The sequence below is a fragment of the Ictalurus furcatus genome, chromosome 4 (assembly GCF_023375685.1).
Source record: "Ictalurus furcatus strain D&B chromosome 4, Billie_1.0, whole genome shotgun sequence".
Classification (NCBI taxonomy): Eukaryota; Metazoa; Chordata; class Actinopteri; order Siluriformes; family Ictaluridae; genus Ictalurus; species Ictalurus furcatus.
Genome location: NC_071258.1, coordinates 29,803,828 through 29,829,326, shown reverse-complemented (window position 1 = coordinate 29,829,326; position 25,499 = coordinate 29,803,828). Strand labels below are relative to the sequence as shown.

At 37.4% G+C, this 25,499-nt stretch overlaps 2 protein-coding genes across 2 annotated transcripts; both read right to left on the bottom strand.

The window, feature by feature from the left end:
- Positions 1-900: 900 nt before the first annotated feature.
- LOC128606979 (ATP-sensitive inward rectifier potassium channel 1-like) lies at positions 901-6,523 on the bottom strand. Its single transcript, XM_053623563.1, has 2 exons — positions 6,157-6,523; positions 901-3,610 (listed from the first exon to the last, which is right to left on the bottom strand). The coding sequence occupies exon 2, from the start codon at positions 3,586-3,588 to the stop codon at positions 2,458-2,460; it is 1,131 nt and encodes a 376-aa protein (XP_053479538.1). The 5' UTR covers positions 3,589-3,610; positions 6,157-6,523; the 3' UTR covers positions 901-2,457.
- A 3,912-nt stretch (positions 6,524-10,435) lies between these two features.
- On the bottom strand, positions 10,436-23,847 carry LOC128606978 (sodium- and chloride-dependent GABA transporter 2). The gene is made up of 13 exons (XM_053623562.1): positions 23,519-23,847; positions 23,048-23,182; positions 22,493-22,633; positions 21,916-21,994; positions 18,554-18,974; positions 18,040-18,143; positions 17,669-17,793; positions 17,443-17,555; positions 17,219-17,356; positions 15,105-15,207; positions 14,279-14,379; positions 13,674-13,844; positions 10,436-11,078 (listed from the first exon to the last, which is right to left on the bottom strand). The coding sequence occupies exons 1-13, from the start codon at positions 23,652-23,654 to the stop codon at positions 10,998-11,000; spliced, it is 1,848 nt and encodes a 615-aa protein (XP_053479537.1). The 5' UTR covers positions 23,655-23,847; the 3' UTR covers positions 10,436-10,997.
- Positions 23,848-25,499: the final 1,652 nt, after the last annotated feature.

The following is a 25,499-nucleotide window of genomic DNA, read 5'->3' as shown; positions in this document are numbered from 1 at the left end:
TCAAAATAATAACATGAGAGTAACACAAATGGAACTATGGGAATTATGTTGTTTGTTGAAAAAAAATCCCAAATAAATCAAAATAATTTAGTATTTTAGCATCTTCAAAGTAGATGCCCTTTTTGCCTAGAATTTACAGAAATGTATTCTTGGCATTTTCTCAACCGGTTTCTTGAGGAATCTACCTGAGATGCTTTTTAAATCGTATTAAAGGAGTTCCCACCTACGCTACACACTTACTGGCTCCTTTTCGGAATATTTCGCTCCAAGTCGTCCGTTTAAAAAAAAGAATTGTAAATACAATGTTAGTTTTCTAATGAAAGAAATGAATATGTTGTCACAATTATATTCTGTCTACAACACCGATTTCAAACGTTTAATCATACACCTTCAGATCAAAAGGTTTTTAAGATCATGAGAAACATTTCAGTCGAGCGTCCACAAACTTTTGACCGGTAGTGTACATATTATTAAACTATGTGCTATGTAGACATAAAAAACAGATGTTGATAGCCATTATTTCCATGTAAATAAGTAGAAAAAATAACCTATAGGCAAGGAGTGTATTGCCAGGAAACATATGCTGAGAAGGCTGCATGCACTCTACTAGTTCATTTACAAATGATCCACTCTGCTGATCTTGTTTGTATCACATTACTCTCTGAGACAGACAAAAAAGTAGGCTTTAAAATTTGGGTATTGCCCTCATCTTTTCCCATCTATAGTCCAATTTATTGTATGTGTATACATCATCCTGGAGCAGTAAGAAGAACACACGTGCTAATACTACAGCAACAGCACATAAATAATCATGCACTAGTACCTGAAAAAATACTTATTTAAATATGAACTAATGATGAGTTAAAGCATGTACTAATCAGAAACTAATGAAGAGCTAACCTTAACTCTGACATGAGTCTTATGAATTCATGCTTGAATAACGATCCCGTTAAGTATGTCAGTACATGTTTGTTAGTTAATGTATTCATTTTATTTTTCACTTCCTTTATTACTTATCTTTTCACACTGTAATTATTGTCATTATTTGATACCTAACTACTAATAATTTTTTAATATTACCATTTTTTCAATCAAAATCTACTTTATGTTGTTCTAGTTTTTGTGTGTACATCAAACAATTAGAGAAATCTTTTATAAATGGATTTTTTTTTTTTTTTTTTGTGATCTGGGAATACATGAACTTCAGTTGTATTCGTATTTATTTGTGTGATTCTGAATGTCCTGAATGTTCAGACCATAGCTGTGAAAAAGGAAAACTTTATTGTGAATAAAAGCTAAGACATACAGTATTATGAGGTGTTTTGAACACAATGCTAAACATGTATACAGTTTCAACACTGGATTACTCATTATTGTACAATTAAGCCGTCACAATGTTGGGAAAGGGTAAGTGCACTGCAATAGACTAAGCGACCCATCCAGGATGTATTCCAGCAGTGCATCCTCCACAACCCTGACCAAGACAAAGTGGTTACTGTAGATTAATTAATGATTTAATATTAAGTTATGTGCAATGGTAAAGCAGGCCATTTATAACAGGTGATTATAACAGTACTGGTTAGGGCTAGCCAGGTTAATCCATAGAGTCATGAAAATATTGATAGTAGTATTAGATACATTTCATATTTTAGTCCAATAATTCAATATAACAACAATAATTACTTAATCTAATGTCTAACAAGGTGGAAGAACTTGCACACTCCTCCATGAAGAACATTTCAAATTCTGCTGTATTTTAGATTTGTGCATGCTGACATCGACTTCAGTTCAGACCACAGGGTTTTTATAGGCCTATATTTAAATCCAGAGATAATGATCATTACAGTATTTGTGCTTCTGCAATCATTTCAATGTTTATTTGGGTACATCTGTAGTCATCTGGGTGAAAGATCTATATACATAAAAGCCCTAATGTCCTGGCAGAGGGAAACAGGCTTTGTACTGAAACCTCTTTTGTTTTATGATGTATCACAAAGGGACTTTATAGCTGTGCAATCTCATTTCTATACCCCCGGAAAACATTGACAAATGCATTCATTCTTCTGATATACTGACTGAAATTCTAAAAAAAACATCTGTGGAAATTGCTTATTTACTTTATATTTACATTATTATGCAACAGAATGTGGAACATATTACAGTGTAAACAGTGATCCAAGAAGTATGCATTGTATACTTAAAAAAAGAAAAGAAAAAGAAAAAAGAAAAAGGACCAAACGATTTAAAGCTATTGATGGAAGCTTTTGCCAATTTGTGTTTCAGCAATTATGAGACACAATCACATTTCATTAGAATATAATAGACACTTTATACTTTCCATTTTTGGCTACACATTTCACTTCATAGTTACAACTTGTGTCTTTTGCTCATACCACTTTTATAGCCCCTTATTACAAAGTGTCTCCCACAATTAAATCAAACATAAACATGTGCCATTCATGTGTTCACAGAACATGACTGATTGACTTGACTGTCAATTTCAATCACTTCAAAACCTGCGTTATCGACCCCATCTTTGGAGAAGTTATGGTGGCCATTCAAATCATGGTAGCAGTATGCACAGTGAGCAGTTGGTACAGGTTCCACTTTGTCAAAGTTGGAGAAGTCTATGCGATATTTGCCCTCTTTACTGCGTGAGACAATGGGGAGGAACTTGTAGCCCCATATGATTTCCTGAGGGAGGTATGAAGTCCTGACTTGGCAGGAAGAGCTGGTGGACTCAGCTGTGCCATCCAAAAACACCACTAACTCAAAGTCCTGCTGATGCAGAGTGTCCACAGCCATTTGGTAAAATGGACTTGCCTTGTCAATGACATGATATATGGTTAAGGGGCAGACAAAGAACAAGTTGTCCTTCCCAGCATCCACCAGGAAGTCAATATTGACTTGCTCCATAATGAAGGTTTTTCCTTCAGGTGTGACTCTTGTCCTAATCAGCTTGCCGTAGATTTGGCTGCCAAGCAGCAAGCTTTTGCGAATGTTGGCCACACGTATCTGTAAACTGAGTGTGTCCTGTTTAAAGCAGATAACAGCCGTCTCACTAAAAGTGACGGCTTTGGCTACTTTCTTGGGCAAGGAAATTTTGGCTATAAGTACACCGCACCAGAAGCAGGCAATGACGATACCAGCAAGAATCTGAACCATGAAGACAGCAATTGCACTAGGGCAATATGGGGTAATTACTCTATAGCCAAAGCCGATAGTCAACTGTGTTTCCACTGAAAAGAGGTATGCAGTGGTTAAGTCATAGAGATTAAGTACACATGCACTGTGATTAGCTGTTTGGTTTTGCCACCACAAGTCTCCATTATTACGGCCAACCCAGTACCAGATAAGTGTGAAGATAAACCAACTGAAAATGAAGGAGGCCACATAGAAGAATGTTAAGGAATACCAGCGAATCTGCACACAGGTGGACCAGATGTCATGCATGTAGGCGAAGCAGGTGCTGTATTTCATTTTGCCATGTTTAATGTTACAGTGTCCGTCTTTGGTTATCAAACGGATTTGCTTATTTCGGCGGCGTGTCACGTAGCGTCTTAGGAACTGACTTAGCGACCAGGGCATTTTTAAGATGTAAGAGATGAGTCTGCAAAGAGAATATAACAGAAAAGCAGAAAATTTAATCAGTGATTTCTTTATTAAGTACAGAAAACTGTACCATCATTCATTTAGGTGTACTATATTAGAGCCATGAGAATATTATAAAATGAGGCCATATTGTTTCATTCATTCATTCAATTTTTATTTATATAGCGCTTTTAACAATGGGCATTGTCACAAAGTAGCTCTACAGAAACAATTATTTGAACAGACATTTTACTAGCTAGGAAACTAGTACTTTAATACTTTACTATAATGTTTACAAATAAGCATGTATTTATACTTAACTAATGCTTTCATATTGATAAATTGACAATGCACTAATCCTTAATGCATAAGAAAATAATGAATGTGATATTGTATAATATAGTATACATTAATAGCCAACTGTGTCATAGGTGAATAGCCAGTAATAATGGCAATAGTTGATTATTAACATTTTGTTAATTCATTCTGTAAATTAATATTGTGTCTTGCACTATTGATAAAGATCAATTACATTATGAAGATTCTCTTCATACACAATGTAGGCTATAAGTTCGGGGTATTTAAATAACAGGACAAAGTTCAAGGCCAGCGCTGCTAAGAAGTCCAAAAACCAAATCCATTTATTGACATGATATTATAAAAATGAAAAAATGGGTGTAGTAATGATCTCGCAGGAGGATCATCCATGCATGCAGCCTGATTTTACAGCACTATTATAAACTTGTTTCATATCAAAGATGAAAGATTTGAGGTATATGAGGTAACACATAGAGGAAACACATAGGCCAATATGAGGTAACACATAGGCCAAATTCCCTTTAGTCATTCATAACAATGGGTAAGACCAAGGAATAAATCTGTGATGTGCAGCAAAAGGTTATTGAGCTTCACAAAATGGGAAGTGGCTATAAGAAAATAGCACAAGCATTGAATAAACCTGGAATTGGACATATGTCTATATTTTCTCAACGCACTGTGAAGAGGATGGTTTGAGTGGCCTTAAAATCTCCTAGGATCACAGCTGGAGAATTACAGGCGTTAGCTGTGTCTTGGGATCGGAAAGTCTCCAAAACTACAATCCGAAGTCACCTACATCACCACAAGTTGTTTGGAAGGGTTTCAAGAAATAAGCCTCTACTCTCATCCAAAAACAAACTCAAGCTTCTTCAGATTGCCAGACACTACTGGAACTTCAAATGGGATCGGGTTCTATGGTCAGATGAACACAAAATAGAGCTTTTTAGTAATAAACACCAGAGGTGCTTTTGGTGTACACAGAGAGGTAGCCATATGGAAAAGTACCTCATGCCCACGGTTAAATATGGTGGCGGCTCTTTAATGTTTTGGGGCTGTTTTTCTGCCAGAGGACCTGGACATTTTGTTAGGATACATGGCATCATAGACTATCAAATATGAACAGATATTAAATGAAAACCTGACTGCCTCTGCCAGAAAGCTTAAAATGGGCCGTGGTCGGATCTTCCAGCAGGACAATGATCCAAAACATTCATCAAAATCAGCACACAAATGGTTTACTGACCACAAAATCAACGTCTTGCCATGGCCATCCCAGTCCCCTGACTTGAACCCCATAGAAAACCTGTGGGGTGAACTGAAGAGGAGAGTCCACCAGCCTGGACCTCAAAATTTGAAGGATCTGGAGAGATTCTTTATGGAGGAACGGTCTCAGATCCCTCGCCATGTATTCTCCAACCTCATCAGGCATTATAGGAGAAGACTCCGAGCTGTTATCTCGGCAGTGGGAGGTAGCGCAAAGTATTGACTAAAAGGGTGCCAATAATTGTGGCACACCTATGTTTAATAAAGAGATTTTTATTTTAAATAAACCTGTGTTTTGTTTGCAATTGTTTGATATCCATGAGAGCAGAGAATTCTTGTGAATTTTTTAACAAAAGATCAAAAGGTTCAATAATAAAGACATTTTTTCACAGCCTTCCGTGTTCATATTTACCAAGGGTGCCAATATTAGTGGAGGGCACTGTGCATGAGCTAAGGATTAGAGCATGTAATAATCCATTGTTATGAAAGCGTTAATTCACCTTATAGTAAAGCGTTACCGAAAAGTCATACACAAGTCTAAATCATAGATCAAATCTTTTTTTTTTTTTTTTTTAATATACACATCACAGTTTGAATTATGTATTGTAACACTGTCGCACGTCAACTTTTAGTGTGTGTTTATGTGACTCCTATTTTTTCTCCTACACACTTGCCTGTGCTCAAATTCAACATTCATTACATCTACATGTTTTGCATTCCTTTAAAATGTCTGTCCGCTAATATATAATGCTTTCTGTCCTATATTACTAGAAAGCTCTTTAATTCCTCTTTGTAAAATATCGTTGATCAGAATAGATGTAATTAAATCTCAAAGTAATTTTCGAATGAATAAAATTAAAGACCAAATCTATGAAACAGAAAGATAAGGTAGCATAAATAGCAACAACAGTATCAAAAAGATTTGACAGTTAGTCCTTTAGGAGAAATTTGTTACAAATAGGTCAGTGTTCTATGTAGACCTACCTGCTGCAGAGCTTTCTATGTAGATATTCAGGAGTTTGGCAAGAAGTAGGTAGAAGTGTGCATCAATATGATATGATCTCTCTCTTCCAGTCTGCCCCACTTTCTCGGCCTTTTTCTATTTGATTAAATGTATCCCTAACTCATTGTCTTAGCTTTTGAATGGTCTCTTTATAGTAGCAAGGCTAAATGTTTACCTCTAAACAGTGATGAACAGTTCAGGTTACTTGTGTTAGGACAGTTTTGGGCTGGGCAGACAGCACACAAATATGACGCACGTTGTACACAGCAAAAGTGTACTTGTTCTCAGAATGTTTGGATTTTGAGAAGCCCATCTATCTTGGAAATTCTTCGGGCATCCTTGTGGTCACTACCGCCTCATAACAGCAGGAAGAAACAAAACAGGAGATAGGGTGATTATCTTATCACTTTGAGACATAATGCCTAGAAATAAATATATGTAGGCTGAAAACAAGAGCATGACAGGCAGATTATTTAGCCAGATATGGACAGTTATCTTGCGTGTCAGGCACTGGTGCAATTTAGTGTTTGAGAAGAGAACAAGAGAATGGGATTGGTTGTCCACTGGGCATGAGAAAGTATTTTTCTTTAACTAAATTTTCTTGCACCTCAATACCGTTATTTGATTCTTTTGAATGTGGTCCTTTTTCGACTAGGGGGTTAATAATAGGTGAAAGATATACCCGGCTCAACAGACTATTATCTGAATGGCAACTGGATAGCTTTTCCATGGACTTTTATCCTAAAAATTGAGACAGATGAAAGTATTGAGTATGTGCAAGAAGTGTACTGGAACAGATTTGCGTTTTTTTTTTTTTCTTTCTTTTTTTTTTTAAAGGCTATGAAAGGCTGTTCTGAAAGACTTGGCCTGCCCTTTCATCTCAGATGCCAAACCGATTGTTTATATGCCATTGTTTGTGATTCCGGCTTCCTGGAAAGGAGCCTCACTGTTTAGTTATCATAATCAATACCCCTATGTTTTTTGTCACAAAACAAGAAAGAACACAACATACATAAATATATTATCACTGAAATACCATAGAAGAATATTGATAACAAGAATTCCCAGTCTTCATGGACATTGTCTTCATCTGTGTTTTCAAAGGAAGTGTAACCTAACTAGTTTGCATTGAAAGAATACTTTTTATTTGAGAAGAGAGGATTTAAGGCAGAGCGTTAGTAAATCGTATCTGTAAGTTAGGAAAATTGCTGTGACATTTGAGTATTTATCTTTTATTTTTACAAAAAAGTACTTTATTTTATGTTTTGACCATGTTTCTTTGGCCATTTGATTTTCTTATACCTATCTACTACATTTTACAGTGGCTCAGTGGCATTTGCACTTAAGAATGCCAATGATGAAACGGAAGAAGAATAAGAACAGAATAGGTTTTTAACAGATTGATAAAATAGTGAAATAATATCAAGAACACCAATGACGAAACAATAGAAGAGCAAGACAACAGCTTTCAAATGTAATAAGGGCATACTGATAAAATAATTAACCATAGATTCACTGTAAAGCCGGATAAGTTAACTCAAAATTTGAGGAAACTAATTACCTCAAAATTTGTACATTGTTAAATCAATTTCTTTAAGCCAAATAGACTTAAATAGAGTTAATTGAGTTAAACTTTTGTTATATACTATACTATCCACTTTTATAGTGTTGAGTATGTGTTCCCATACCCAACATTGATCAATAGCTGAGAAAGCAGAGAGGATATCCATGAATCAAATATATTATGTGTCATTTCACAGAAATGAAGAGCATGTAAAAGAGATGCACTACTCAGACCAGAGACATCATACACACTGTAAAACCGGATAAGTTCATTTAACTCAAAAAAATTGAGGAAACTAATTACTTCAAAATTTTTAAGTTGATAAATCAATTTCTTTAAGCCAAATACACTTAAATATAACAAGTTTGAGTTAAATGAACTATCCGGTTTTACAGTGCAGTATTACACTAGTATGTCATAGACTCATATTACATTACATTACATTACATTACATTACATTTATGGCATTTGGCAGACACACTTATCCAGAGCAACTTGCATTTATCTCATTTATACAACTGAGCAATTGAGGGTTAAGGACCTTGCCCAAGAGGCCCAACAGTGGTAGTTTGGCAGTGCTGGAGCTTGAACTCCTGACCTTCAGTAACCCAGAGCCTTTAACCACTGAGCCACCACTGCCTATAAAGGTTTGGGGAGAACCGTATTGTTCCTTATTCATGCTGTTTATTTATGACTACAGTATGTATTTATTCTGACAATCCTGGAGCTCGATGCAAAAGCTTTATCTATGCTGGTGAGGCAGGATTCGGTTTCAGTTTCAAGATTCCATTTACTTGGTGGTCACAATAAAGGAACATTATAGCCCACAGAGCTGTAATGAAATTACCAAGGCAAAGAGGAGGAAACTCAGCCAGGGTTTGTCTACAGGCATCCAACAGTTGTTACACATTCTTGCATACTTTGATGCACTTAAAGCAATAGTTAGCTCTATTAGAATGCAACTTGCAATAATTTGTTAATTCGTATTTTTCATGTTTATTAAGGGCAGTGGTGGATCAGTGGCTAACTGTGCACTCTAACCCTGACTTCCTAACAAACTGGGATATGCGAAGAAACAAAGTTCACTGTACTGTAATCTATTTGTGACAAATAAAGACTTTCTTTGTTACATCTTTGTTCTATTTGACCCACTTGTGTGTGGATAATTTAACAGACAGTAGAACTAACAAGCAGAGACCAGCATGTTCTCACACCTACAAACACTTTATATGAAAAGTTATGGTTGTTAAAGTTAGGGTTAAGGGAGGGGGATTGTACCTGTTCTGACAATGTTCATTCATGTGAAACTGAATGAAATCCAACCACTTTGGCCTGCACTGATTTGAAAGCATGTTCACCTGGGAGAACCTGAATGCTTTAATGCTCATGTGCAACAAGAAAGATATTCTCATGAGCTTGGACAGTGATACTGTTGTCATCCAAGTTGCTGAGCTGAGTGCACTTCAGGAACCAATACTGAAATGGCTTAATTTAATTACATTTGGCAACTACTTTTATGCAATACAACATAAAACTAAACTAAGCATTTGGAGTTTAAGAGCCTTGAAAAGTGGCAACTTGGTAGTGACAGGACTTGAACTCTCAACCTTCCAATCAATATCTCAAAGCCACGACCACAGAGAAACATCTGGGGAATTAAAGAAATAAAGAAATTAAATTTTTACCAAAAATATTCTACATACAGTACATACATTTGAGGTCATACGTTTACATATGCCTTGTAGAGTGAAGAGGGATGACTAGTCTCCGGTTACCAAGTGCCCTCTAGTGGTCATCTGAGGTGTGACATAATATAGATATACACTACATGGCCAAAAGCTTGTGGATACCTGGCCATTACACCCATATGTGGTTCTTCCACAACTGTTGGCATGGATTTGGAAGCACATAATTGTACAGGATGTCTTTTTGTATGCTTTAGCATTACAATTTACCTTAACTGGAACTAAGAGGTCCAAACCAGTCCAAGCATCACTATGCCCCTATGAACAAAATGAGGTCCATGAAGTCATGGTTTGCCAAGTTTGGAGTAGAACTCGAGTGCCCCATCTTCAACTCCACTGAACACCTTTGGGATGAACTCAAACACCGACTGCACCCCAGGCCTCCTCACCCGACATCAGTGACTGACCTCTTGTGGCTGAATGATCACAAATCCCCACAGCCACGCTCCAAAATCTAATGGAAAACCTTCCCAGACGTGTGGAGGTTATTATAACAGCAAAGGGGGACTAAATCTAGAATGGGATATTCAACAAGCACATTGGTCAGAATTTAATGGTCAGGTGTCCATGAACTTTCAGATTTTGGAAAAAAGTTGGACTTTTAGGTCAGAATAACCAAAGACAGATTAACCATCGGTCTTTGCCCAGGGTACACTAGGTCCAGTGGGATGTGAGCTGGAAGTTTATAAATGAAAGAATGATAGTTTTCAAATGGAAAAAATGATGATTTATTAAGCAATCTTATTGGTTTTATTTTTAAGGTAACACAGACATGCATCTGGGTATCTTATCGTTTCTTTTGTGTGATGCCTGGCTAATACATACAAAAGCTGAGTAGTGGATTAGTTACCAAAAAAAAGAGAAAGAACTGAGAGAGATAGCAACATTGGCCAAGGTACCAGGGATATCAATCCATTTTAAACTGTTAGTTGAGATTTTATTTTAGGTGGTAGTGGAGAACCGAGCACTGTTGTTAACTGAAACTGAAACAATGCTGAAATAGTGAACAATGCCAAGGATTCTATCAAGACTGCTGCTAATACCAACACTGCCAGCATTCACATTACAGCATTCACATTAGAACCTTTGGCATGGACAGCATGCGTCGCAGGGGAGCGTGGGGGCCTCCAGGGTGTATCAGCCAAGTTGTTTTGTTTTTTTTTTTAATCCAGTTTTTAATCCATCCTTGACCACAAAGCAGTTCCGGTGCCCACAAGGGTCCTGCCTGTCTTGCCCAGGTCTTTGGCATGGAGAGTCAGACCCGCAGGCCCGCAGCAAGCGTCTGAGTGCTGCTCATCCATCTTGTGGATCGGCCCTAATCCAATATCGGTGATGATTAACAACTATCATGACAGTTATAACAAGTTTGAGTTAAATTTTTGTTATATTTAAGTGTATTTGGCTTAAAGAAATTGATTTATAAACTTAAAAATTTTGAGGTAATCCTTAGTTTCCTCAAATTTTTTGTGTTAGATGAACTATCCAGTTTTACAGTGCAGTACTGTTGGCTTTGTCAAACTGCTGATTGCATTCTAGCTCTCTGCATCTGGGTCAATGGTAACTTGCTGTCAGGACCACACAGGTAAAGCCAGCGCTGTGAAGAGATGCAAGTTCATTTATCCTTTATATGTTTATATTATTCAAAGTATAAATTAGAATATAATAAAATATAATAAACAATAAAATATGAATGTAAGTAATATAGTAAAATCATAAAAAACTTTTTTTTAATCAGGTATTTTTATAAATCAGCTATGACATCAAACTCAAAGTTGCATACTTGTGCACACCTACTTTTAAAATCCAAACCTCAGACAGTGCCTTTCATAATTATTCACCCCCTTTTCCACATTTTGTAGTGTTACATCCTGGAACTAAAATGGACATAATTGGGATTATATTATGTTATGAATCTACACAAAATGATCACATCAGGATCCACTTCGGGACTATAGCCACCACTCCCCAGTCCACTCCAGATCCACCATGAACTTAGTGATTTATCTCACTCACCTGATCACTAGCAAACTTGGTTCACGTTAGTAGCACATTTGTGAAACAGTACGTATTTAAGTAATTCTGTTTCATTTGTTCTTTTACTTAAACGTAAACAAATCGTATCCCTTATAGCAGAACCTAATTTTCTGACAGTAGGTCTGGTTAAAAAACTGATTAAAAAAATAGGTACACACAAACCTTCTCAGAAGATCCATCTCTGGGCAAGCAATTGATGGTGTACCAATTGCAGGGGGCCCCATCATAAAAATCACAGACGCCATTAGCATGACCATAGGTGCCATTCACAATTAAGTGGTCACCTTCTTCAACCTCCTATAAGGTAGTTCTCAACTTACCCTGGTTACATCTTCACACCTCTATGAACTGGCAGTTAGGATAGATGACAATCTGGTCTACTCGCTACTGGAAGAAATGCCTCAAGTTGCCATGACATATTTCAATGCGTTCCACATCCATAGAGAGCCCAGTCTACAATCCACCTCATACTCTGACATATATCCTCTGTCCTGCACTGTAACACATTTCTGTAGTTTTGTACAGCATTATTACTGTACCATGAACGAATGCTTACTGTAGAACCTGTATACAGCACGTTGCTCTAGATCTGCAGAGTATCATGGTCAAATTTCATCGTTGGGTGAATTCTACAGTAAACATAATTTTTCCTGGGAATCACAATACAGTAAGTTTGGGCTGGATTTATTTTTATTTTTTTGAGCAGTAGAAACAATAATCTATCTTTGCTGATAGTACACTTTGCATTATTTCCAGCACATAGGAGAATAAGGATATGCTGATGGCCACCTGCTTTTCTCCACACTATTTTGTTGCAAGAGCTTACTGACAAGATTACACACTTTCTTCAGCCCTTGGCTTCAGCAAGGTAACTTCGTTCATTATTTTTGCAATGCTACATTATGTTTCCTTTAGTAAAGTTACCCGTGTGTTTACATTTAAGACTGCACTGGGAGAGAGAGATAGGCAGAGGAACCCTCCTTAGCTAGTAAGCTATTGTGCATAATATTCACAAAATAAACTGTTTGCACGTGAAATTTGAATAGATTTTGTTATCTGGTGTGTGTGGTTGTGTGTAGGTGTGGGTGGGTGTATACTGTTGTACCATGCTACTGGAAACTACAGGAAAGTAGTGTTGTTTACAAAACAAAATAAAAAATGTTTCCAAAATGAAAAATACAAATTAAAATCTAATTAGTGTCTACGTGTTGTCCATTTTACAATGTTGAAAGTTGAATGACGTTATAGAATAAATGTCATATATGTGACAAAAATAGTGTCTTCGTTTTCCAGTACACAAAATGAATGCAGTAATGCCTGTTACTGTAATCTTATATTTGCTCTGATAAAAAAAAAAAAAAAAAATACAGCATCCTATTACTCTGATGGCAGTAAGAGTACTGTAATTATTACTGTAATGGCAATTACAGTATTTTATAGGTACTGTGTTTAAATGTACAGTAAGCATACTGTGGAATGTACTATAGAAACTTACTAGCTAATTGCTGCAAGCCAGTTACTGCACATTTCTTTTTCACAGTGTTCTTTTTACAGTGTGAGACGAGAATAAAGCTATTGAGTATATTTATGTTTTTTTTTTCATCCCTCCACATTACCAGATTCTGCTGGATTGTTTTTAGCCAAGAAAAAACAAGGTCTCTCCCATGCATAGAGGTTTGAACTAGAAATACCAGCTGTTAAATACCAGTATGCACTTTTTCATCAGCCATCATTCAACTGTGCAATTCCTGTTCTTTTTCACCAAGTTGACCAGAGCATATAACCTTATTCACATCCGCAGAGGCAACGAATGGAAGGTTGCTTTTTCCGCCACTAGGGCTATCTGAGTACTTGATTTATTTACAGTATATGGAGATCATGTGACACTTTAATGGTGCAATCTAATCTAATTATCATCTAATTACTTGACAGCTGATAGCAAGAGGTTGCACCAGAACTAATTAATGTGGGTTGTTGTTTTTTTGGGTTTTTTTTTTTTTTTGCATACTGATGTTTTCCCCCGACTTCAATATTATAGGCTATTTTGTGTGGATTTATATAATCCCAGTTAAGTCAATTTCAGTTTTTCAGTGACACTAAAAATGTGGGAAAACTTCAAGGAGAGTGTAAACTATTCCTTTGTGTCTGTCGTCACCTGTCTGAGGCTCCCTTTCAATGTGCAAAGGCGGCCCAATGCCCATCCAGGAACCAGCAGCATTGAAGACAGAGCCATCAACCAGCCCAGTGCATACGCCCAGTCTGGGTACACGTACCAGCGGTTGTATTTCAAAGGCTGATAGTCAACCAAAAAATATATGAAACATACCTTGGGATACAGAGAGAAGTTATTGTTAGTGGAAAACAAAGTATATGAATGGCAGCAGGGAACAATAGGCATATTGGTGAAAAAAGTCCAATATTGAACATAAGTCATATTTTCTGGTGAACTGTCCAATCTGTCAACAAACTGCTTTAAGTTCAGCACTACCAGTTCAAGATATTTGTTTTATATAAATGCATGTCTTTAAATACACACAGTAAATACAAAAAAATATATATATGTAATGATTTTTGAGGACAATATTAAATATATTTTAAAAGGTCATTTTGTTTGAGAGGTAAGTCGATTCCAGATTTCTGAACTGAGATAAAACTGTAAAGATGGTAAATATCTGATCTGTAGCTTTTCGTGACTATAAATATCAGATTATCCGTTATACTTTAAACAAGAATGAAGCAAACACACAGACAAAAGCTTACCAGTAAGAGAAATGGGGTGACATATTTCCAGCACATCCGAAAGATGATGTTAGGGTATGACCCTGTCATATCTTCAATGACCTCAGACATTCGTCCAGCGCCTTGAAGAATTGACACCATAGAAAAGGTGGTGGATGTGTGGAGGTATTAATTAACATGATATTGACTTATTTTATGTCTATATATTCAGTGAAGGCTTACATCTTAAACATTTAATCTTGTCTTGACATGTGTGAAATAATACTGTGTGTGCAGAGTAAGAATAAATGGTAAGTTTATGTTTTGTCACTGTATTATTGGACATTATACATAAAAAAGGATCAAATATGCACAATGACATGACATTTGAAAAAAAAAAGGAATTCCTGGAATTCCTCCAATTCCTTACAGGGACCCTAATTACTGGACTAACTGACATCCGTACATATACTTACATTCATAACCAACACTGGATAATTTTCTTTATTCTTTATTTTCTATTAAGCTTTTTGCTCTGATTTTACCTTCAGTAAATTAAATCCATGCTCACTAATTATTTACTTTTGTCGTAAATACTGTTCGCATTACTCTTGGGAAGACTCTTCCCATTACTTGGAACAGAGATGTCATTTGTCTCATTTTGCCTGATCCTAACGGGTTTTGTGTTATTCTAGGAAAATTATCTTATGGAAAAATTTATTGGAGAGCAGATATGATCGCAAATTCAACCGTAACCATAATCTATGTAAATTTTTACAAAAATTAACGTGGGTTTTTTTTTCTTTTGTTTTTTGCATGTTTGTACATTAGAAATATATACATTTATTATGAATTGTAAATTTAGTACCGAAGACCCAGCCCACTGCCAGGCACTGAAACACACAGATAAAGACGATGCATACTCCATTACAGGCGTAGTAGTCAAACAGCTGAAACACATACATCCCCCCCTGCAGGAGACAAGAAAGCTGCATTAGAAAAGAAAATGCAAGTGCTAGTAATCATAACACGTTCCCACACGTTATGGACTGATGTTCCATGGAGCCATGAAGATAATTAAATTCACCCTCTATCCTGAATCTATCCTGAACTTTTGGAACCTCAGGTGCTACAGCTGCACTACATGCAAATAAATTCAAAGTTTTTATCAGGGCCTAAATGACAATAATTTGGTTTCTACCAGGGAGCATGCTGGCTTAGTGTTTAGCACATTTGCCTCATGCCTGCGGGGTTGGGGGTTCAATTCGCTCCTCCGCCCTGTGTGCACGGAGTTTGCATGTTCTCCCTGTGCTTTGGGGATTTCCTCCAGGTACCTCCTCCAGTCCAAAAACAGGTTGATTGGCATCTCTAAATTTTCTGTAGTGTGTATGTGTGTGATTGTGCCCTGCAATGGCTTGGCACCCTCTCCAGGGTGTCCACAATGTTCCCAGAGATAGGCTCCAGGCTCCCCATGACCATGTAGGATAAGTGGTACAGAAAATGCAAAAAAACAATCTAATAACCTCAGGTGTCAACACAAAACAACAAAACAGAGGTTTCAATACGTAGTCATTTGCTGCAGATGAATCAATCTTAAATATAATGCATTCCATTTACAACTATGCTTCTTCTTCAGTTACTGTATACTGTTGGCTCAAATTTAGCCTATTACCCAAAAACACTTAAAATTCAACATAGAAGCCAATACTCACATCTACCTCTGAGCCCAGTTGGAGATAGAAAAAAATACACCAGCCGTGAGTGAGAAGAAGCAAGGGTCCAGCTTTATTGTTCCATTCCACCACACGAGATCCACACCGATGAGAATTCTCAGAGGTGATCCCAATACCCTGAGCTTAAGCTCCAGTATTTATACTGTATTTACACACTAAATAACCCAGATGTTTCAAGAAGACTATGATCTCACTACCAATAGGGTTAAAAAAGAGCTCATTTACCTTACTCTTATGTTCCAGAAAAGGGCTATTTCACTTACACATAGAATTGAAACCAGGGGTTTTAATTTACACATAAAATCAGAACCCAGGCATTTCTAATAACCCAGAAAATAAAAACCCAGAGTTTTGAATTACACAGAGGATCAGAAACCAGAATCTTCAGTTACCTAGGGCATCAGAAACTTCGTCTTTCATTTACCTAGGGTATCAGAAACTTCGTTTTTCATTTACCCAGAGAATAGAAACCAGAGAGTTTGAATAACCCGTAAAATAGAAAGTGGACAAAACTAAACAATCTAGAGTGACCTTGGTCTTACTGTTATCTCGCGGGGGGGGGGGGGGGGGGTGGGGGGGGGCAGCTTGACTCAGCCACCCTTATAAATGGCTCCTCATGGTTCTTTCTTAAAATTAAGGCCTTCCTTGCGAGACAAGAACCCTCACCATTTGAGTCATGAGTAAGTTTACATTTTCCTGTATTTCTAGTTTATAATTTATTTTCATATTTGCACTATATTTCTTATTTTATATATATTTATACTACTTAAAAAGCGGTTTACTGTACTTCCAACTTCTTAATATCATTACAGTTCTACTGTCCTGCATATCCTACTATTCTGTTTTTTTATAGAGAGTTTCTCTATTACTATAAGATATTATTGAAGTTATTCATGTGTGTGTATGAGAAAGAGAGAGTGTGTGTGTATGTTGTGTCTACTTGCCCGCCCTTGACTGTACGAGCGTGTGTGTGTGTGTGTGTGTATTAGCCCTCCTCAGCTCAGCTCGTATACCTCTTTTTGACTTTTTTGACTACTACTGCTCTTAAAGATCTTTAAAGTGTAATTCCAATTTGTCAATGTCCGCCTAATCCCGCTTCTATGTGTCTAGGTGCCCGTCTTTTCTTCTTCTCCCCTTTGCTGGATGCTAGGTCTCCCTTATGTTTATTTTATGACATTTTTTTATCCACAACAATACCTTTCTGAGTACATCGAGCTTCAGATGGGTCAGTTTTTCTCATTGTCCTCACCTCTGTGACCATGATGAGTTGGCAGAAGAAACAGAAAACACAGAAGAGAAGCAGGAAGATCTCACGCCGTCCAGTTCTACGCAGCACTCGGGGAAACATGTCCGTCACTGATGTAATGATCACCTCCATTGTAATAAACTGGACCACAGCACAAGTACGGCAGTATGATGAAACAGTAGTAGGTTTGTGTGTGTGTGTGTGTGTGTGTGTGTGTGTGTGTGTACCTGTGTGTCCAGACCCAGAAGAATAATCATAAGGAAGAAGCACACAGCCCACAGCTGAGGAAGAGGCATCATAGCAACTGCCTGAGGATACGCTATGAAAGCTAGGCCAGGACCTGAAGAAAAAACCTCATCTTGTTTCCCTTTATTTATATTTAGTGTAAAATTACCAAATCAAATTTCATCATATTGCCAAACATCCTAAACCTGTATATATAATGGGTGATACCTGACTCGGCCACATCCTCTATAGGAACACCTTGCACATGAGCCATGAAGCCCAGAACTGAGAACACTGCAAAGCCTGCTACAACACTGGTGCAACTGTTGAGCAGACACAGCCAAAAGCAGTCCCTAAAACACATACATACATATACATAATTCTATAGAATTATAAGACGTATTATAAAGTATGTAAAGGATTTTTCATATCCATACATGTTTTTTAATTTGCTGTCACTCCTGGGTGAATGTGAGATTGAGTTTCATTTGGTTCTCATTTGTATAAATACAGTTAGTTTATAGTAAGTTGGGTGCCTCAGATAGAAACTTTCTGACGTATTTGACAAAATGTCAGGAGTTGTGTAATGTTCAGTTCACCTGTAGCAGTTGTTGTTGTATTGGTTGTAGCTGCCTAGTACAGTCAATACACCAACACCTATACTGTATGAGTAGAAAATTTGACTGGCTGCCTCCATCCATACCTGCACATCCACCCAAACACGACAGAGAAATGAACAATGGCAGTGATTACCAAACTACAACTTTGATACCTGATTTTTGTTTTATATGCCAAGAATTTGTCAACCATTTGCTTCAAAATATGCCTTTCATAATTACAAGATTTCATCAAATGTAAGAGTTTAAAAATAAATCAGGTATAAAATAGACAATCAGCCAGAGTGGCAAAATTCGTATTATGTATTAATAAAATCCTTATGAATAACAATCAAGCATCAAAGATAATTAAACACCCCAATGCCATATACAGGAGAAAAGAAAATACACCCTCCTTCAATTCTATAAACAACTAAAAAAATGATTTCAATATGTCAGTCTTTATGTACTGTTTTTCACCATGACTATCTATTTGCATGTGGTGCGGCTGCAGCACCTGAGGCTCCAACAGCCGTTGAAAGTCAGGATAGAGGTAGAATTTAACACCCTGCATGGCCCCAGGCAGAGTTAGTCCACGAATCAGCAACACCAGCAGCATCACATAGGGGAACGTTGCTGTAAAATACACCACCTGAGAAGAGAGGATATAGAATATATGATGTAAAGTAGGCCTTACTGTTTCATACTGCTTTATGACCATAAATGTATAAATGTATAAATTAGCCATTTTAAGAATTGATATATAATTCATAGCTAAGTACAGAATAAAAGTATATGAACACACCTTCCCTGTAGACTTGACTCCTTTCCAGATACAGAAATAGCAGAGGATCCACATCGCAATTAGACATAAGACAATCTCATAGTTGACCTTTCCAATATCTTCAATGCCTTTAGAGATAGAAAGCACTCTTCTCCTGTGGAGTGAATGTGATCAATTAAAAAAAAAAAAAAAAAAAAAACAGAATAATATTCTGGAACATTTTGTGACTCATGTAGTGTTATTTGTCGATGTGCTTAAGCATAATGTGGCATCCACTGTTCCAACCAGGGATGCCACTAGAGATTCATGAAAGGGGGGAGCTGGGGGGGGGATGTGTGTGTGGATCCTTTGCTGACCAACAGAACAGCTCGATTAAAGTGTATACAAGTACGATTTCGGAAGTTCGATTTCAGTACGATTTCAGTTTGACTTGGATTTCACTCCAATTTGTACTTGGACTTGCATATGTATTTGGACTTGTCTCTGTCTTGGACATTGATCTTTCTAAATATGGTCTTGGTCTCAACCAATATATAAAAAAAAATGTTTGTGTAGTCTTTTATTTTTGCATGTACAAAGTTTGACAGAGGAAAGTTCCTTTTTCTAGAAAACAGCCTAAATATTGGCACAACATGTGCATAAAGCCAATAATTTGAAGTAACTTTTGGCCTCATATAGGATTTGATGGTTTTCAAATCGTCAATTTTGACTTTGCATTGCTTTCATTTGAACTTAATCTTAATCTTGACTTTGACCTTATTTTTCTTGACTCGATTTCTGTTTGTCCAGCACTGGACTTGTCTTGGACTTGTCTTGGACTTGACAAAAGCAGTGTTTATGACAGCCCTTCACCAAACATCCCTTTCTGTCTAAAATACTTGAAATGGTAACCTGGCAACCTAGTACACATGTTCAACAGCACTTTTCATCCAGGAAGTCTTATGGATATTGGATTTAACTATGTTATAAAAATGACAACCTTTAGTCCATTTACATGTACAGTATCTCACAAAAGTGATTACACCCCTCACATTTTTGTAAATATTTGATTATATCTTTTAATGTGACAACACTGAAGAAATGACACTTTGCTACAATGTAAAGTAGTGAGTGTACAGCTTGTGTAACAGTGTAAATTTGCTGTCCCCTCAAAATAACTCAACACGCAGCCATTAATGTCTAAACCGCTGGCAACAAAAGTGAGTATACCCATAAGTGAAAATGTCCAAATTGGGCCCAAAGTGTCAATATTTTGTGTGGCCACCATTATTTTCCAGCACTGCCTTAACCCTCTTGGGCATGGAGTTCACCAGTGCTTCACAGGTTGACACTGGAGTCCTCTTCCACTCCTCCATGATGACATCACGGTGCTGGTGGATGTTAGAGACCTTGTGCTCCTCCACCTTCCGTTTGAGGATGCCCCACAGATGCTCAATAGGCTTTAGGTCTGGAGACATACTTGGCCAGTCCATCACCTTCACCCTCAGCTTCTTTAGCAAGGCAGTGGTCATCTTGGAGGTGTGTTTGGAGTCGTTATCATGCTGGAATACTGCATACTGATCATGCTCTGCTTCATTATGTCACAGTACATGTTGGCATTCATAGTTCCCTCAATGAACTGTAGCTCCCCAGTGCCGGCAGCACTCATGCAGCCCAAGACCATGACACTCCCACCACCATGCTTGACTGTAGGCAAGACACACTTGTCTTTGTACTCCTCACCTGGTTGCCGCCACACACGCTTGACACCATCTGAACCAAATAAGTTTATCTTGGTCTCATCAGACCACAGGACATGGTTCCAGTAATCCATGTCCTTAGTCTGCTTGTCTTCAGCAAACTGTTTGTGGGCTTTCTTGTGCATCATCTTTAGAAGAGGCATCCTTCTGGGATGACAGCCATGCAGACCAATTTGATGCAGTGTACGGCGTATGGTCTGAGCACTGACAGGCTGACCCCCCACCCCTTCAACCTCTGCAGCACTGCTGGCAGCACTCATATGTCTATTTCCCAAAGACAACCTCTGGACATGACGCTGAACTTCTTTGGTCGACCATGGCGAGGCCTGTTCTGAGTGGAACCTGTCCTGTTACACCGTTGTATGGTCTTGGCCACCGTGCTGCAGCTCAGTGTCAGGGTCTTGGCAATCTTCTTATAGCCTAGGCTATCTTTATGTAGAGCAGCAATTCTTTTTTTCAGATCCTCAGAGAGTTCTTTGCCATGAGGTGCCATGTTGAACTTCCAGTGACCAGTATGAGGGAGTGTGAGCACGATGACACCAAATTTAACACACCTGCCCCCCATTCACACCTGAGACCTTGTAACACTAACAAGTCACATGAAACCGGGGAGGGAAAATGGCTAATTGGGCCCAGTTTGGACATTTTCACTTAGGTGTGTACTCAATTTTGTTGCCAGCGGTTTAGACATTAATGACTGTGTGTTGAGTTATTTTGATGGAACAGCAAATTTACACTGTTACACAAGCTGTACACTCACTACTTTACATTGTAGCAAAGTGTCACTTCTTCAGTGTTGTCACATTAAAAGATATAATCAAATATTTACAAAAATGTGAGGGGTGTACTCACTTTTGTGAGATACTGTACATGCAATGTGAGGGAAATTATGCATTTTTACTTTGTAATAGTTTTGTTCTTGTTCTGTTCATGTTCATGGTCAATGGTCAATGGTCTGCATTTATATAGTGCTTTTATCCAAAGCGCTTTACATTGGTTCTCATTCACACACTCACACACCAATGGTAGCAGAGCCGCCATCTGAGGATAACGTCAAAGAAGGTCATGTCCTGTCATTTAAAATAGTACAGAATGTTTATCTGCTTACAGAGACACAAATATGCTATTCTGTTAAGGGTTCGACCCTGAAACAAAGCCTGTTTGAATTGCCTCAAACTACTCCTTATCGGTTAATAAAAGTGTATCATGCCAAGTGCCTCAGAGCGCTCTCATTATTCAATCCTGTTTTCTTCTATCCTGCATTCTTTTATCCTGTATTCATCCTTCTGTAATAAACCTTTTCACCTGAGAGGACGAGTCTGCGAGTGTTGTCTAATTTCTACGACAGCAACTTACTCCCAAAATTCAGTGGCTGCTGGTGTTGAGTTGGCCTGTCTTGTCCAATTAAGATCATTTCCAATAGCTATACAGTCATCTAAGATAGATAGATAGATAGATAGATAGATAGCATTGTTATTATTATGTATATTTAGAAATTTGCATTCATGAAATATGAAGGATTTTTTATTTATTTATTTTTTTCTTTGCAGTTTGTCCCAAGGTATAGACATTAATGGCTGTAGGCTATAGGCCTATGGTATTTAATGGCTATAGGTATTTATATATTACTATTTGTACATGAGGTGTGTTAAAAATTGATTCTTAAAGAAGTACGCTGCAAAATATCCAACATTATAATATTAAGACCCACTTAAGTGTTTCCCAGCTAGAACATCCAAATTTAAAATGTTGCGGTGTATCAGAACTAACCAAGCATTTCTAGAATTACCCAAATAATGTGCAACCAAATCTGCTCTGTCTGTATGAGCTGTTTAAGAAAATTTGAACATAGCAGTAGTGGATACATAGCCAGACTAGCACACAATGATTTTCATATGCAACAGCTCAAGGCACTATTGATTCTGTTTCATACCTGTGTTCCAGATGTTATCACAGCTGGCCCAGGGAAGCTGAAACTTGAAGGATAAGACCAAATAAAGCAGTGCCCAGGCAAGTATTATGATGTATAACACGCAGCCATAGAGTTCAAGCAACTGACCGGCATATCGAACACCTGACAAAGGACAAAAAGACAATAATTTAGAATGAAGTTCTTAACAGTACACAGGTCAAATATTTCCAATAAAGCCATTTCCATCTAATGTTTTTCTATGGCCTTATAATATCTTGAATTTATGCAGGTAAAAAAAGAAAGAAACAATGTACTGTATGTACAGGGGGAAGAAACCTACACATTGAAAATGAGTGCGCTACATTTGTACAATACTTCAGATTCTACTAATTTGAGCAGGGACAGCACTAAACTACAACCTTTTAGAACTTTTGTGTGAAAAGGCTATATATATATATATATATATATATATATATATATATATATATATATATATATATATATATATATATATATATATATATATATATATATATATATATATATATATATATATATTTAAAAGAACTGTGTCACCCTTAGCCAGTGGACAAATACGCTGCCAACAGGTGATGCCACCCTCTTGTGTGTACTGTCCCATAGCTGTCTCCAGAAGGAATAGTGGCAAACCACAGGTCACAGCAAGCACCAGGTAAGGCACCAAGAATACCCCTGATAACACATGAACATATCAAACTCATACTAAACTTCATACATTAATCTTCAGTAACCAGAAGGATCCCAGCAACACTGGGTACAAGGCGAGAGAATTCTCCCCCAGATGTGTCACCAGTCTGTCGCGGGGCATCATACCGAACATATCAAAAATATTTAATAAAATAATTTACATGAATCTATATCAAGACTTATCAAATCTGAAAATACATCAACTAAAGTAATGTTTTCTTTTAACATACTAGAATCCTATTTATTTATCCTTCATTTGTAATCTTTAAACATACCTCAATAAAGACCAATAAATATGGTTATCTGTTTCAGTGCTCTTACCCCCTCCATTCCTATAGCAGAGGTAGGGGAATCTCCAAACATTGCCCAGACCCACTATGTCTCCTGCTACAGCCAGAATGAATTCTGTTTTACTAGCCCAATGTCCTCTCTCCTTTACTTTCCTTTTTTCCACCATCTCTTCATGTATTTGTGTGTTCGGCTTCTATTCCACTTCTGCTACTATTGTTTGTATTTATACGTCTCCTTCCTTCTTCTTATGACTGGGGTCCTAGGCTGTGAACCAATCATTTACCAGACATCTCTCTCTCTCTCTCTCTCTCTCTCTCTCTCTCTCTCTCTCTCTGTGTGTGTGTGTGCATGCACTGAGTGCAGAGCAAAAGCATGCAGAGCTCTCTGGTGTCTTGCCAGTTTTTTACTTGATTTCATTTGTTTCATTTGTTTCCTACTGGACTAAATAATGAAAGCATTAATATATTAAGTCAAATAAACAAGCTGCAAATAGCTGAAAGTGGGAGAGAGTGAGCGCGATGCCATGGCCTCTGAGGCCAGTGGGAGATGCTGTCTCTCCAGCATGCCGTCATCACAGACACCGAAGGTGGTGTTAGAGCTAAACCTGCTGCAGATGATAGCATTAGTAATGAGCCTCAATGACTGCACTGACCCTGTAAAGCAGCAGCAAATGAAGAAACCACAGAACCCACACAAGAACACACTGAGACAAAAACACACTGCTTTATCGTTAAAGAACAATAAAGCTGAGCTGGAAACAACACTAGAGAAGATGGACAAGGTGGTGGAATCGTCCAAGCAGCCACAGCACAGTGTTGTGATGCAGGAGAATGAGGGCTCAGAGTGCAGCGCAGGAGCTACAGGAGAGGAACCGCTCACAGACATGGACGAGGCAGAGGTCAACCCGGATCAGCCAAATAACTTCAACTTTTCAGAACAACCTGAACAACTTTACACCACAGAACAGATTAACTCATTTTTAGACTTGATTAAAGGAAAACAGAACATCTCACTGACAAACTATTGCCTGGACAAAGCTAAATCTGCATAACACGCAACAAAAAAATGAAAACCTGAACATGTTCTCACCAGTTCAGATTGAGAAAATGGACATCAGCTGCAAGATAGTGAAACTGAAGGGGTTTGGGGTTCCTAGGGGGTCTGTTGCTTTTTTTTTTAAAAAAAAAAAACAACAACTATATATATATATATATATATATATATATATATATATATATATATATATATATATATATATATATATATGTAAATATACACTGATGCATTAAAGGCGTCTTAAAAATCAAAGTCTCTCTCTCTCTCTCTCTCTCTCTCTCTCACACACACACACACACAAACACACACACACACACACACACACACACACACTGCCCTTCCTCTATTTCTCTAATTCTCTTGTATTATTTTTGCATGTGTGGGTGTATAGTGGCCTCCACTAATATTGGCACCCTTGGTCAAGGCCGTAACCACATCCTGAACATTGGGGGGGACCAAATCATTTGGTGGGGATGGGGTCACAAATGTAATGGTCCTTTTTAGTTCTCTATGTACTAAAGGCCCAACTAATTATATATATATATATTATTTATATATACAATGCAAGACATTTATATTTAGGACCAAAATAACTACAGTAAGTTCATTGTGTATTACAATAAATACAAAAACTAGTTAGATTAGATGGTTTATTATATTTCAGATTTACTTGTTCTATACCCCCCGGCAGACCTTTCATCTTATTATGCACAGATATAGTGAATAATATGTTCCAAATAGTAGAGCAAACCAAATTTAAATTACAAAACTTCCACTGTGTATATACTGCTAACCTTTTTCCTGTTCCTGTCAGCTTACACTATTTTTCTGCTGTCCCAAAGAAAAAAAAATACAGACTAGCATCAAAATACAATGGTTTCAGACACTCGGGGGTTTATTGTCCAGAAAAGAGAATTAAAGGAATTTTAAAAATTGTTAAAGAACTAGATTTGCA